The 16,739-nt window shown below is 39.1% G+C and overlaps 1 protein-coding gene and 1 pseudogene across 1 annotated transcript; both read left to right on the plus strand.

Annotated features, from left to right (window-relative positions):
- The first annotated feature begins 1,293 nt into the window (after positions 1-1,293).
- On the plus strand, positions 1,294-2,637 carry LOC133716956 (uncharacterized). Its single transcript, XM_062143583.1, has one exon. The coding sequence runs from the start codon at positions 1,294-1,296 to the stop codon at positions 2,635-2,637; it is 1,344 nt and encodes a 447-aa protein (XP_061999567.1).
- A 6,784-nt stretch (positions 2,638-9,421) lies between these two features.
- On the plus strand, positions 9,422-16,305 carry LOC133718408 (cytochrome P450 704C1-like; annotated as a pseudogene).
- Positions 16,306-16,739: the final 434 nt, after the last annotated feature.

A 16,739-nucleotide genomic window follows, 5' to 3' on the forward strand; every position in this document is an offset into this window, starting at 1 on the left:
AATTTGTTTTAACTTGTCGAGACATAATTAGATTACTGAACTTAGAAGACATAAAAGATGTAGAACTGTCATCCGGTTACCAAGAGTGGTCTCATAGACTATACATCGAAACTGTTTCAGTCTAGGGTCAATGTTGTTGCTTTTGAAAGTTCAATATTGTGACTTCAAATGTTAAATTTAAGCCACTTAAACTCTACTCCCTCCCAAGGCCGTTAGGGACCTTGACTGAAAGTATTTTTAAAGTCCTCATTTAAAGAAACAACAGCTTAGCAACACTACTAATATCTAGAATTGCCAGCATTTAACAAAACATGTTGTACAAGCTTCCAAATCCTGCAGATTCTAGTCTTTATTCAAGAATGCCAATAGGTTACAAAAAAACTATAGCCTTTGAGTAGTAAGCGCTGGTGGTTTTTTGAACAAATTTCATTTAGGTCTTGTCTAGTCATGCATTATGGAAGGTAGGAGTTGTTGACCTTTCTTCCTAAATCTGATGGCCTTGTTTATTATTCTCAGCAGCCGCACAATTAAGGCATATCTGGTGGAGTTGGAAGAAGCTGTAGAGTGAGTTGGACTCGTGCACTGAGCTTCACTGCTATTGTTTGTATTCATTGCTGGAGCTGGATTGGTGAGTACTGTGAGCTTCACTGTTGAATTTGTGGACTGCTATTAAATTTGTTTTGAATCTTTAATTTGTTGAAATCTATTGTTCTATGCTTAATATATATCATGGTATCATTGGATTTGTTCAGGTGGAATGTGTATAGGACTGGTTTGGTTCATATATACTACATCTGCAGTTAATGTTCTTATTGGAGAATTGTTTGGATGTTGTTTTAGCATAGCTTTTCCCAATGGAGAATATGATATGTGTTTGTTCATGGACCTCCTTTAATATTTTTTTTTTTTTTTTTTTTTGCATTTTTGTTTTTGGATTTGCTTAGCCTAAATTTGTATCGATTTGTTTTTCTTCATATATTGTGGTATACTGTTCTGTGTTGTTATTGGATTTTCTTACCCTAAATGTCAGACAAATTTGTTTTTCTTTATATATTATGCTATTCTGTTTTGTCCTTGTTATTGAATTTGCTTAGCCTGAATATATGTTGATATTTTTTTTTCATTGCCTGATATTGGACATGTATATATGTAAATAAACTGCTGTCAGTGATTAAGAGTACCAGAGTTTGAATTGGTAGAGTTTATGGAACTTAGTGAATGCATGCAGGATATGTGATTGGGGTTTTGTTGCTCGATGACGTAGTTTTGGTTTGTGGTGTTTGTTTAATGTAGATGGATAGGTCATGGGTGCATGCTGATAGGAGATCTCATGAATATAAGTTAGGGGTGGCAGAGTTTTGTCAGTTTGCTTTGGGAAATGCTAGAGACCCTAACCGTATTTGTTGTCCTTGCACAAAGTGTGGAAATGTGAAAGATTTTTCTGCACAAGTGATAAAGGATCACTTGTTTGTAAATGGGATTAACACAGATTATGTGAAATGGACAGAACATGGGGAGGTTGTAGTGGAGTCGGGATCATATACGGATAGTGAAAGTCTTGAATCAGAGCCAATTGAATCTGACTCTGTACAGGGTAACATGAGGGCAGATTATGAAGTACAATTAGATAGTGATGTGGAGTTGGAAGGTGATGAGGATGAGGAGCTTTCGAGTGAGTGTAATGAATTCAAGAAATTTGTTGACGATGCCAACAAACCCTTGTACCCTGGTTGCAATAGGCACACCAAGATGAATGTGCTTGTGAGGCTTTACAACTTGAAAGCCAAGCATGGGATGAGTGATTCGGCTTACTCGGACTGGTTGATTGCCTTTGCTGAGTATCTGCCGGAAGGAAACGAGATACCTTCCTCTGTGTACGAAGCAAAGAAGAGTTTGAGTGCATTAGGAATGGATTACACCAAAATACATGCCTGCCCTAATGACTGTATTCTGTACAGAAAACAATATGCCGATGACACTATTTGTCCTACATGTGGTACATCTAGGTGGAAAATATGCAAAAACAAGAAAGAAAGAGAGGGAGTCCCCACAAAAGTGTTATGGTATTTCCCTCCTATTCCTAGGTTCAAAAGAATGTTTCAATCAACTGAAACATCAAAGGCCTTAACTTGGCATGCCACCGAGAGAAACAAGGATGGCTTAATTCGCCATCCTGCAGATTCTGCGGCTTGGAAGTTGGTAGATGAAAAATGGGCAGATTTTGGTAATGAGCTACGAAACCTACGACTTGCATTGTCATCGGATGGGTTCAATCCCTTTAGCTCCTTAAGCAGCAAGTATAGTTGTTGGCCCGTTATTTTGGTAACCTATAATCTACCTCCATGGTTGGTAATGAAGAGGAAACACATGATGCTTACCTTATTGATATCGGGCCCTAAACAACCAGGAAACGACGTCGATGTTTACCTTGAACCATTAATAGATGACTTAAAGCTGCTATGGGAAGGGGTGAATGGAGTTTACGATGCCATCAAAAATGAAACTTTTACTCTTAGGGCTCTACTATTCTGGACAATCAATGATTTTCCAGCGTATGGTAAACTTTCAGGGAGTATAGTCAAAGGCTACAATGCATGTCCGATTTGCCTTGATAAAACAAAACCTACAAGGCGGTGACCGGAGCCTTAATCGGCGATGGGGTGGCTGGGCTTTGGTCGGGTTTGTGTTGTGGTTAAATTGATGGTGACGGTGATGAGAGATGGTGGCCGAAATTGATGCTTTCCAGTGATTGCAGAGGGAAGAGAAGAAGAAGAGAGATTGGGGAAAGAGAGAGAGAGAGAGAGAGAGAGAGAGAGAGAGAGAGAGAGAATTTCTTTTTCTTTTGGCCAGAGACAGATCATGGAGTTAGTTTTCTTCCACGAGGGGTAAAATTGTCAGGGTGTAAATAATTTAAAGATACAAGTGGCCTTATGTGTACAAGAAAACTTTAGTGGCCTTATGACTAATTTAAGTTTCAAACTGACATTTGTGTGTAATTTTCTAATATAAGAAGCTCATTTGAGTAAACCATACTAGCCCATTAGTATCTCTCATTTCTATTGGACCTTGCTTCACCACAACCCTCTATTTTTCCTATTTTGGACTAAAGTCTTTAATCTGTTTTTCTTTTTCCTTCCGAATTTTGCTGTTGTTTTTGGCAGCATAATACTGAGAGCTACCAACTAGCAAATATTTTAGAGACCCATTTATAGATGACCCGACCCATTAACCCCTAATGTAGAGCGTAAAATAGATATTAGCAGCTCATTTGAGTAACCATATTTATCCCAATAGTTTTATAATTCTCTAATTTCAGGTTGGGCCATTACTTCATCACAAGTCCACAACCTTATTTTCTCTATTTTATAAATTATTATTATTATTTTATTATTATTTATTTTTTATTTTTATATATATATTTTTTATATAGGAATGTATAAGTAGAAGATAGAATTATTCAAAAAAAAAAAAAAGTAGAAGATAGAATATAATAATTGAAAAAGGACAATCATGTGACGATACAGAATTTTTATTTATTTTTAGTAACTGTTTTGTTTTAATTCTTCAAATAGAGTGAGCTCAAAATTACAGTCTTTTTCTTAGACATCTTTCAAATAGCCAAGCATATATAGGTCTCAAACTAAGGCGCCGCTCTGACGCTCTCAAACCCTAAACCTAAATACAGCGACCTACGTCGTTGTCTTGTGCTCATTGGGATCGTCCTTCCCGCTGTTGATCCTCTCTCAGAATGGCCTCTTCCATTGATGCGGTGACTGCCAGTTTTGCGACGTCCCTGGCTCTGGCGGGGGAGGATGTCGTAGACATATCTCGTTTGCTTGGATCTGCACCACAGCGCATCTCCCAATCTTTGCTGCTAGCGAAGCCTCTGACGGCGAAACCGTTTGCTCCCCCTGACCTCCAACGCCACTTCCGGAGGGTGTGGGTTCTTGATGGTCGTTTCAAAATCCAGGAACGTGGCCACAAAAACTTTGTGTTTGCGTTTGATCTCAGGAAGGATCGAAATAGGATGCTGAGGGGAGGACCCTGGTACTTTAATCGTGCACCGATGATTATACAGGAGTATGATGGTCTAATGGCTCCCGGTGCGTTGAAGATGGACTCTCTCTTCTTTTGGGTCCGGATCGAAAATATCCCGCCGGCGTTGGAGGTGAAACAAACCATTATCATCGTGGCATCCGTGGCTGGTAAATTTCTTGATATTGACAAGAAGCTCTTTGACAATACTGGCAAAATTAGGGTTCGCGTCTCCCATGAGATCTCCAGACCTTTCTTCCTAAAAAGAACTCTAAAGTTAGCTCCTGGCATTGTGGAGGAGATATCTTATTTCTTTGAAAATCTGAATGGAGTCTGTCAGATGTGCCACTTAATCCTTCACGAGATTGGTACATGTCGGATGGCAGCCCAGTCTGATCTACTGCAAGATGAGCAAATGAAAGAAGGAACAAAACTGGATCTGCCTAACCCTTTTCAGAGTGTTGCAAGTGGCATGTTTCACAATGGGACTTTTCGTTTCAAGGGCATACAAACCCCGATTTTGCCACCACTGGCTCGCAATCTCTTTGGCACCAAGGATGTCACCAAACAGCGGAAACCGGTGATTCTTCACAGTGCACAGCTAAAAAATACTGAGGCAAGTGATAAGGCACTTGCACTGGTCCCTTTTGACGAAGAGCAGGTTCTGCCCCAAGAGAAGGAGTCACAGGAATCGTTAAAGCGAGGTAGACCTTCTTCACCCTTTGCTTCTCCAAAGAAACTAAAATTCCTGCTGAATGATGGCATTGAGAGGAAGGGAGATCCTAGCTTGCCTCTCAAAAAGGCGAAGATCCCTGCTTTGCGTTTTACTGCAAAGTCGTTGGGATTGATAGAAGCACTAGGAGGCATGCTTGTGCCTGCGGAAGTACTGATGCCAAGGGAGGGCACTCAATCTGAACAAGCAGCTACCAAAAAGAAGAGAGGCCGCCCTCTTGGGTCTAGGAACAAGAATCCACCGAAATCCAAGAAGGTACCTGTTGAGGAGGTGTTGAGCACGCTCTACTCGGGCAAGCCTCCTAGCCCTAGCTTAAAGGGCAAAGAGAAATTTTAGTTTGGTTTAAATTTAGCCTATTACTATGCTAACTGTTTCATAATTGAATAGGCTTGCTTTGAATAAGTGAGCAAGACATGTCAAATGAGTAGACCTATCCTATGTACCACCGTGTTACCTTCACAACTCTCTGTCTGTCTATAGATGGCACCGGGAGGGTATGTAATGGCTACTCTGGCCTGACCTTTTATAATGAAAATCTCTATGATGATGTTTATTAAAAAAAAAAGAAATTAAAGAGGAAGAAAACATTAAACATTTTTTACTTGAGTATTATTCTTTGTTGTGCCTCGATCCCAAGTACCAACCCGTTTTTATTTGACTTTTTTGGGGTTTTCACTTCTTTTTTGCCAAAGCTTGTAGTTTCATGAGAAAATTATAGTGATTGATGAAAGTCAATTTCCCTAATTCGTCTAAATCTGGGGTAAGAAACAAATATATGCAATGGAAAATTGCCAGCCAGATATATCGTTGTTTTAAATTTTTAATCCAAGCTTCTACTACGCAGTAGAGGAATACAAAGCCAGCTTTCATGCAGCACCAACTTTATTAGTGGACCTAGCTAACTCAACATCTTATTCTTGGAGAAGCATTCATATGGTTAGAGAGCAGGGGTGTATTTAGGTGGAAGGCTGTCTGGGCTATAGTTTAGACGAGATTTGGGCCCAAAAAGTCCTAAGTATAAGCAGTCTAATAGAGAGGTACTTAAGGTTGGAGAAGTTGACAGCTGATTACACACATTTCAATGCATGTTGTTTGGCTCCAGTTTTGTTGCAGCGGGTCAACAGTCTTTTTTCTGCGTGGGCGTGCCATCACCGTTCGGGTGCGGTCGTTGGGGGTGTCCCTTGACCTGACTTCTTTTGAGCGACTGTAGACGAGGAGAGCACCAACCTCGTCGTGGGGGTCTTCTGTGCCTCGTGGTGAGGACTTTATCTTGTGTTACCAAGTCGATACTCAACGTTGTAGGTTAAGCAGAGCGAAATCACCGGGAAGTAGAGAGAACTTTCCAAAGCGTGACTTTAGCTTAGCTGGTTTGCGAGGGCGTTACCCTTACTTAGCTGGTTCCGTAACCATTGTGGTCGTGGTACTACAGTCGGCTCCCGAGGAGACTAGGACCAAAGCACATTGACAGAGGGCTTGGTGGCACTGACAGTCGGCTCTTGAGAAGACTAGGACTGGAGTGTGATCACCGGTAAGAGAAGGAGAGGAGCTGCTATTAGAGAGGGGTTGCTCTAGAGAGGCTTGGATAATCTTAGAGATTGTTGTTGAATTGTGTTGTTTGGTTAGTCTGCCGCCCCTCCTTCCTTGTTTAGCTCGGTTTCTCCTAGCCGAAGTAGGAAAATGTGCTAAAGTTGACTTTTCATTTCCATGCTTCCATCATTTCCTTTTTTTGCAGTTCGCATAATCTTCCATAATTCTGCAAGTAGGCTTTATTTAGCCTCTAAATAATATATTTCGAACTAGTCGACAATATATAACTTGAGCCACTGACATTAACTCAATTTCTCCAAGACACGCCTTGTTATGCCAAAATGCTCATTTTGAGTCCAAACACATGTAATTGTATCTAAAACACGAGAATTAGGCTAAACTTCAAGTCAATTAATATGTAATTAATCTATTTTTATTTATTTTGTAGAAAATAAGCGGAGTCACAGATATCGGAAGAAAATAGAGCGAAATCAGAGCAAATAATTAACAAATGAAGAAAAGATTGATTTCATTAATTAATCACTGAAGTTTGGCATCAGTGCCATCATCACGTGAGATGTGCAGCAATTAAACATTATGTTTAATTAAGTTAGCCAATTAAATGATGACACATGGCAATCCATAACCTTTGTTACTCTTGCACGCCAGGACCATTTTCTTTCTCTTCTTTGGGACCAATCAGGTTCTGACACCTCATCATCACCCAATCTCATTCTCTCACGCCAGCCACACATAATTAAAACCCATCACTGTTTTATCTCTTAACAACACCGAGACCTAACAGACCCAAATAACAGAGAGCCCCGCACCACCAAAAAACAGAGGCAGCCCTTTTGGGCTGCTATCTTTCCTATTCTTCCCCTCTATTTTTTCTCTTTTCTTTCTATTTTATTTTGAGATTTGAAGGACGACTCACACAAAACTTCAAGGATCCATCAAGGGGCTCAACCTCTACAAGATTCAATATTTGAGTATTTTGTGGGAGTTATAATTCAAGGCTAGTCATGCTAGCTTTTTAGCTATTTGTGACTATCCTTGTTTTCTCCTACACTTCTATACTCTTTTCCCTTTGAATTTTGTATCTTTGATGTTCATATTTATGGGTTGTGAGTAATTTTCTTGTTGGGAGTTAGGGTTGTGTCTCTAACCCAAATTTTGTGTAAAAGATGTTTAATTTAATGTAATATGAAATTTTCATATGATGGATGCTTATATCAATTATTGTTGGGTTGAAATGCATGTCTAGGAGCTTAGTCAACTCGAGGGTGTGTATTTTGAGCATGTCTAGGACGGAGTTAGAGGCTTGACCCCCTCTAATTCCTAAGCTAGAAACCTTCAATTTCGTATTCGAGGGGTTATAAGCATGGTGATTTACACCCGTTGCGTAATTGCGCGGGCGGGTCGCTTAGTAGTCTAATTCCTCGATCTCTAGGCCTCTTGATGTGAATTAGAGACCCTTGAACCGGCTCTAATTCATGTCAAGTGAGTTCCTACGACCCTTGAACCGGAGTAGGAATACCATATAAGGGAATTTCGGTCCTTGAGCCTAGCTTGAACCGCCTTGGATACGACTACCGCCAATGTAGGAGATTTGCATCTACATTAGATTAGCTTCCGACACATGAGATTTAGTAAAGGAACCTCCCTAACACTTGGCATTCTCATTTTTATTGTTTACATTTCATTTTTATTTTTATTTCTTTACATTTCATTACTATTTGTTAAGTTAGAATCAACCCCCAAACATTAAACTCTTCCACTCAATTGTGCATATCCACCACTAGGCTCTTAGTTTTGATTAGTCTTTGGTGAAAATCAAAGCCGAGCATTACTAAGGCTTGGTGCCTTAGAGTAGAATTTTTGTTTATTTTGTTCTTCTTTTGCATGATAAATGACTTTAGTTCCGACTACCCAAGGATTGTGGGTTAGCCACTAATCCCCGTGGTACGATAATTTTTGGTTTAATACTTCCCTATCTTGACACGATTCGTACGCTTGCGAGAGTTTATGCATCAAGTCAATGCAGTTCAAAAACTCTCTCTCTCTCTCTCTCTCTCTCTCTCTCTCTCTCTCTCTCTCTCTCTCTCTCTCTCTCTCTCTCTCTCTCTCTCTCTCTCTCTCTCTCTCTCTCTCTCTCTCTCTCTCTCTCTCTCTCTCTCTCTCTCTCGTGTATAACTTCGTTTGCTACGGTGTTTTGCCATTTCTACTGTGTTTTGGTGTTACCTCACTTCCCTATCCCTTCTTTGTTATGGCATCGTAGATTAGAACATGTATGGACTTTGTAAGTTTCGCCGTTATATATTCTTTTAGCTAGCACCAATTTCTTTGCGTGGAGAAGAACAACAAATCATAACCTCCCCCGTACGTTGTTGGAATTGCCTCACACCATTCATCGATCGACGCCCCCAGATTGCACCATGCATGATATGAATGAGAGGAAGCAATGGGTAGATGCAATCAATAATGAACCTAAGATCGAAAAATTCGTTTCAATAATTCAACCACATTTATTTTGATATACGTACAATGTTCTCACTAGCTAGGTGCCTCCTCCTTTAATGGAGTGGAGCCTTGAAGTTTTCTGTAAGTTGTGTTGAGAATATATACATCCCACATGAGAAAAATGGAACCTTGCCTATGAGTTTATAAGGCTTGAGCCACTCCATTCATTGCCCAGATTACTTTATCATGGTATCAGAGAGGGTTATTCCACGTGTGCATGCCTCGAGGCCACACGGGCTCCACGTCACCCAAAGTTGTCCACGTGTATGGCTTGAAAATTCACCACACGTGCGGGGGCGTGTTGAGAATATATACATCCCACATGAGAAAAATGAGACCTTAAAAATGGGACCTTGCCTATGGATTTATAAGGGTTTGGGCCACTCCATCAATTGCCAATTAGTTTTGGATGTGAAACTTAGATTATTTTATCATCGTATCAGAGTGGGTTACCCACGTGTGCATGCCTCACAGCCACACAGGCTCCATGTCACCCAAAGTTGTCCACGTGTATGGCTTGAAACGAATAATCAGATATCTGCATGATCATGAAGAAATTAACATGCACCAATAATGCATGTAATCCTGAGAGCAATAACCCAAAGTTGTCCACGTGTGGCTTTAAACGAATAATCAGATATCTGCATGATCATGAAGAAATTGACATGCACCAACAATGCATGTAATCCTGAGAGCAATAATTCAAGATGAACAGTTGATGACTCGATCAACAGAAGATCCTAGGGTGATAACTGAAAAGGTATCATACTCAAAACTCCAAGTAATGTATTTACCATCTTCAAGACGAACAATTATCATACTCAATAAGCAGTGTTCTAAAACTCGGCCGCCCAGGCGCTAGGCGGTGGCTCTCCGAGTCAAGGAATGCCAAGTCGGCAGAGTTGGGCGGATTGGTGGAGTTGGGCGGCCGCCGGGGCAGCCTAGGAGGGCGACTAGGCGCCTGGGCGGCCGAGTAGTTAGACGCTAGGCGGGCTGTTTAGGCGATTTGCAAAGAACGACAAACATTAGAAACTGATCTTCAAGATCCCTGCCATTCACTCACGAATCCAAATTCCCACTGTAAACTGAAGTCATCGTCGCAAAATCCAAATTGAACTATCAAACCAATTCTGATCGTGAAACTGAGGTAGCGGTGGAGATAGCTAGCTATGGCTTTTCATGCTTGACAAAAAGTGTGAAAGGGGAAGAGAAAGAGAGGATTAGAGCTCACCTTGGTTAAATTATTGTGCACGATGGTCGATCGGAGCGAGCAGACGAGAATAGGAGAGAAGTGGATAGGGAACAAGATTAATCTATCGAGTTTGACGGTGTAATTTGTTGGGTTCTCCATGTTTTTTTTTTCTGGGTATCCAAGTTGTCTGTTGAGTACTTGAGTTTGTGTTCAACTTGAATAGGAAACCCATCATGTCATGTGTTTGACCGGAATTGGAAACGGGAATAAATTATATTCTTATAAAATTCTTATCTATAAATTATAGTAAGTCTTTATATATCTTCCTAAAAAAAAATCCTTCAAGTCTATATATTTTTATATTTTTATATGCTATAAAAATAAATTAAAAATTAAAAAATTAGAACCGCCTAGACGTCTGAGCGCTAGTCCCCTAGCCACCGCCCGACTAGTGCCTGACGGTTTGTCAATAAGGAGTGAATAGGAGATTGAACCACAGCCATGATGAGTTGACTAGAAAAGAATGAATCTTGCACAGATCGAAAAGCAATAGAGCACTGATAGTAACAATAACAAAGATTCACCAAGAAACTGAGAGTTGGGTTACCCTTTTAGGGGATTTACCAGTCAAGCAGGTAAAGCTGGGCTACCCTTTTGGGGGATTTACCAGTCGAGCAGTATATCAAACGCAGTAGAAGCGTACAATAACAGATCAAGATTCATAAGAACCAAACAGCTACAAGCAGTGGTAGAACGAAATTACCACAGCCATGAGCAGAGTAGTAGGAAGAAGAAGGGTGGCGCCACTTCGCATTTGGATGGTTTGGACTGGGAGATTTTGGTGCTGGAAAGTCCGAAAGACGTTGCCGCGATTTGTTTACCACTTGACCTGGTTGGAAGATTGTGGTCTTTTCAGGGTTGCTTGATCATTTTGAGAGTGATGCGGAGGTAGCTGCAGTAATTGGTCATCAGGTATGTATGGAGAATTGATTAATTACTTGATTGTAGTTATATGTGTTTGTTATATGATGATCAGTTCGTGTAGAGTACATTAATGTATCAAAAGTAGATCGATGAGCTCCATGTCCTAGTAGACTAACTCCGGATAGTAGTGAACTAGTTTGACATGGAGCCGCTCTAGTATTCTACAGTTGCAGGGTGCTCGTCTAACCATTGATGTACCAATGCTAATGCACAGTACACTTTTGCGTATGATGGTATGAAGATTTGATATACACTTGTCAGGTTGGGCATGCTGTGGCTCGACATACTGCAGAGGCTTTTACTAAGAACATGTGGATTCTCATAAGGCTAATGATGAACTATCTGACTGGACACCTAACCTTTCTGCCTGCACAGTACTCAATCAGGTTAACCGACAGATTGCCGGATGTTTTGTCGAGGCTTCCTTTATCCCTAAGGTACATTTATTTTTTCCACAAAGAACAGGAGATAGCGTTTCTCCACTACTGAAATTTTAGGTGAATGTATTAAGAGGATTTAAGTTTCAAAACATTTTCAATTATCCTAATAGATCGAATGTTTAAAGAAAATTGTTATGCATGCTTAAACATCTAAAACTTGGTCATGCTTACTTTGTTACATTGGTTAGACCCTTGCAGCCTGCAGATAGAACTATGGAAGCATTCCTTTTAGGACTTTCAGTCTCAGAAGCAGTAGATTGGTGCTCAAGTTAAAATTCCAATTCGGGTTCTATTAATGTGATCTAATTTTACCTTTCGTAACTTGTTAATGATATGTTTCTTTGATCTCAATTATGCACTGTCAAGTGTGATAATGATGGGAATATACTTGATACTTACCTCATAGTTGATGAATAAGTACGCTAGCAGTCTAGTTTTCCTGAATCCAAGGGTCAATCATTTTGGATGTTGTCATTGTTGTGTTTATATAACTTTTCTCTCTATTATGTTTGCTTGTCAATATTTCAAAGTCTTAGTGGTTAATCAATCAGCTGATGGCTTTGCGTTTGGTAGGATGGAAATGGAAGCGGTTGAAATTGGATTGTTGTTGCTTGCTTCTGCTGGATATGATCCTAGGGTGGCTCCAGGTGTCTGCGAGAAGTTGAGCAAGGTTAATGGTGAATGTCCAAAAGTGAGATATCTCCTGTTTTCCTATCCATCCAGGAAAGAGAGAGCTGAAAAGCTGGCTCGTGCTCAAATCATGGAAGAAGCACTCTCTATATACCGGGATGTAAAAGCCGGACGCAGGGTTGAAGGTTTTCTTTGAGACAGTTGCTCCTCTCTTTCTTTTTTTGTCCAACTTAGTCATGCTTGCGATTTTTTCCTTGAATTCCAAACCTTTGGAAGTATGCTGAAAATATTAAAATCTTATAAACTGTAAGCTAGTCTTTGCTTTCCATGCTTGTTGCTCTGTATGGTGGTTGACATTAGCATTTTGGCTTTCAGAAACTCATAAATCTTGCTAATTAAGTACGGATTTGACATTAGTATTCTGCTTTCTGCATGCGGGTTGTTGAGTTGTAAACTTCAGTGCAAGTTGTTCAATGAAATGTCAGATAGGAATTTTGTTTCTTGGAACTTGATGATTAAGGGGTACTGGAAAAGTAGGAATCTTAGATGATGGAGTAAATCTCTTTGGGAAGAGATATTATTACTTGGACTTGTACAGCAGTGATGGGAAGAGAATTGAGTCATTAGTGAAAGGAAAGAGGGATGAAAAGGTCGTGCTAGGCTCAAGTATGATTGAATAAATGATGTTGTTCTTGACCTCTGTTTAAATCGCCTAATGCTGTCACGGAGAAAGTATTATGGGTTTTTGTATCAGTTGAATGATGATATCATGATGTAAAGATAGGAAGGCATGTACTTCACTGAATTACAGACTAACAGTATAAATTTACAGACTAGCAGAGTTTGGGAGTGTGTATTTTTCTTTTCAAGCAAATTGAATCATGTGCAAGACGATGAGAAACTTTCTCATCATCTTGCTCTCTCTCCTATAAAAAAAAAAAAAAAAAAAATTTAAAATCCTGCTCTCTGAGAATCACAATGGTTATGGTTATTCAAACATCTAAGAGGTATCAACTCTTTTGCTGGAAGAAATTTCCTGAGGTATGTTATAATATGCATGCTCTTAGATTAGGATTAATATATCTTGTTTTGCAGGTTCTCGGTCATGAATTTATTTATTTTTATTTTTTTTTTGGATGATGGTCATGAATTTATTTACACTGAACCTGTCTGGTAGGTATTATATAGCAAAACATTAGGCTTATAAGTACTTTTTTTGAATTTTGTATGCATTTTATTGGCGTTTATCTTTGCATTAATATCTACATTTGATCAGTAGACTCGGTGCAATGAAGAGTCAGGGTTCAACTCTTTTCTATAAAATTGATTTTTCTTCAAAAAACCTAAAGTCTGGACAAGGTCGGCCCTGCAATAATTTGTCTTTCTTCCAATTATAGCATGTAGAGTCCATGCCTTGTCTGAGTTTTTTTATGCTAAGTTATAACAAATGATGTGAACTGTTTGTTGCTCAATCCCTTCAGGCCTAACTTGGGGACAGTTACACAAACACTAAAAATCCTCCACTATGATTATCCGGCCACGTGTTTCTTCTCCTGTGGCTACATATTATTTTTAAATAAACTCTAATCCACCACATGTAGTGTGTTCTTCAATTGTCCCTTGATTGTCATGGATTTTCTTTCTACTCCTTTTACCTTTCATTGCATTAAGTTTAGCATTTGTTTTAGCTATCTTTATGATTAGACCCCATGCCAGAAGATTGAATGAGAAGAAAAAAATATACCACCCTGTTGCCGGAACTATCTTAAACCAACTGATCAACGTCCCTAGGCTGCACCATTACATGACTGAGCTTGCATGCAAATACAGAACTTACAGGTTGCTTGGCTTTTTCAGAAGTGAGGTTTACACCTCAGATCCTGCAAATGTTGAATACATGCTCAAAACAAACTTTGCAAACTATGGCAAGGCATGTTATTAAAATTTTCAATTTATTTGAGAAGTTTCATGGTTCATAATTTATTAGAGAATATTCAGATAGTTTTTATGTCATTCAATGGGAGAGAGAACAGTATTTTGAGTTCATTCAATGTGCTAAGACTATATATACAATTATACATACACCACTAGTTGTAATTTTTAAATAACAGGGAAATAAGCCATTCAAGTGACAAATCCTGCTGCAGGGATTGTATCACTACAACATTTTGTCTGATCTTGTGGGGGACGGAATCTTTGCTGTGGATGGGGAAAAATGGCAGCAACAAAGGAGGGCATCAAGCTCTGAGTTTTCAACCAATATGCTGAGAGACTTCGGCAGTGGAATATTCAATACCAATGCAGTGAAACTTGCTGGGATAATTTATGAAGCTGTAACCTGTGACCGAGCAATAGAGATCCAAGTAAGCTCCAATGTTCAGCAATCATATAGCATGCATATTTTTTTTTTTTGTAGCTACATTAATTTTGCTTTTTGTTTGAAAAGATAAATAAATCAATGTTGGTGTTTGTTGGAAGGACTTGTTTATGAGATCATCTCTAGATTCAATCATCAAGATTCTACTTGATATTGAATTAGACACCATGTGTGGAACAAATGAAGAAGGTATCCGGTTTTCCAATGCGTTTGATGAAGCAAATGAAATTACCCTGTATCGGTATGTTGATTCCTTCTGGAAGGTAAAACGGTTCTTAAATATTGGATCTGAAGCAGTTCTAAGGAATAATATCAAAGTGGTAGATCAATTTGTGTATAAACTGATCAACAAGAAGCTTGAAACAGTCCACAGTTCAGAAGATGAGTCAACTGTGAGTTGCTTCCAGGCCATCTGTTTGTTCTATATAACTATATTGAATTAATTTAGAATTTGTTTCATTGTAATTATTATTCATGTGGATAATTGGCAGTAAAAGAAAAGAGACTTTATTTCAAGGCTTTTGGAATTGAGAGAAACTGATCCAAAGTACTTAAAAGACATGATCCTCAATTTTATTGTTGCCGGAAAAGACACAGTGGCTACCAATCTTTCGTGGTTTCTCTATGTGCTCTGCAAGCATCGCCATATACAAAAAAATATTGCACAAGAAGTTAGAGAAGCAACAAGTCTGAATAATAGCTCAAGCATTGATGAACTTGCAGCCAGCCTTACTGAAGAAGCCCTTGACAAAATGCAATATCTCCATGCAGCTTTGACTGAGACACTCACTCTACCCTGCAGTACCTGTGGTAATATATGACATGTTAATACAATCCAATACATGAATGCAATGTACAAGCATAATGCAAGTTTTAGGTGATAAACATAACAGTCAGTATCGGCTGTTATGATTTAAAATAGCTTATATTACTTTTTAACTAGTTAATTTGTAAGATTTGGGGTCATTCACAGGATGCAAAGGTTTGCTTTTCTGATGATACTTGGCCAGATGGATTTACGGTCCAAAAAGGAGATATGGTGGCATACCAACCTTATGCCATGGAATTTATATGGGGTGATGATGCAGAGGAGTTTAGGCCAGAGAGATGGCTCGACCATAAAGGCCTTTTCCAGCAAGAAAGCCCTTTTAAGTTCACAGCCTTCCAGGTAATTTCGTCCTCCAAAATGAAGGACAGAGTCTTCTCGAAGCCTCGCTTGTTGAAGATCTGAAATCGGTGATGAAGTGCGCCGCCAATCCTTTCGTAGAGGTCAACAGCGTCAGCGCCGTGTGCCTGAAATCGAGGAGTACTGAGGTGTTGTTGCGGGAGGAATCGGCGAGGCCAACCAGTCTTTTTAGAGAGTGGTTGATCGAGGGGAGAGGAAGAAGACGAGAGGTGGAGGGTGAAAAAAAATTAAAGGCAAATAAGTCTTTTTACCAAAAAAAAAAAATTAAAATGTTTTTACCAAAAAAAAAATAATTTAAAATGTCAGTTATGGGCAAATCAGTCTTTTTATTTTCATTTTGTACCTCACATGCCTCACACGTGGTAAATTTAACGGTGCCGTGACGGAAATTTGATGTAGGTACTACGTTGACAAGAAAATATAAGTCCAGGTATCACATTGATACGTTTGAAAGTTCAGGTATCATTTTGACAGTCCTCAGAGTCTCCAGACACTGTTCGTGCATTTTTCCCCTAATATAAATTATTGACTTGTGAGTCTTGTAGAATAAGAATATTTGGAGGGCAAGAATTGTTGATTTGTGAACCTTGTAGGTCAAGAATACTTGAAGAACAAGATGACTTGTGTTATACCACATTTAGTAGTGTAAGGCTTTGTATATATAACCCTATATACACCATTGAATGATATATCTTCACTCACATATATTTCTTTCTTTATATCTCATAATTTGATTTGGTTTTAGAACAAAGATCATGACAGATTATCTTATAAGCAAAGTAAAAAAAAACATTGTCAATGACCAAAAAGAAGTGAAAAACCATGAGAAATTCGTAAGTGTAGCTACTCTGCCCGTGGCATGGTAGGCCCACCAATCACAATCCCTTGAATCACTTGAGAAAATATGTGGGTTTTGGCAAAATCCCACATTTAGAAACATTAAACATTTCTTAGTCTTCAATTTATTTCTCTAAAATAATACTATTGGGCTAGTATGCTTACTCAAATGGGCTGCCAAATTCTATTTTATGTTGCAAACTTTATTTGATGATTTTATGATATGATGTCCAAGCACGTATTTCCTTTCGTTTTGTAAGCAGAGGATGATTTTA

This window comes from Rosa rugosa, chromosome 6 (assembly GCF_958449725.1).
Source record: "Rosa rugosa chromosome 6, drRosRugo1.1, whole genome shotgun sequence".
NCBI classification, from domain to species: domain Eukaryota; kingdom Viridiplantae; phylum Streptophyta; class Magnoliopsida; order Rosales; family Rosaceae; genus Rosa; species Rosa rugosa.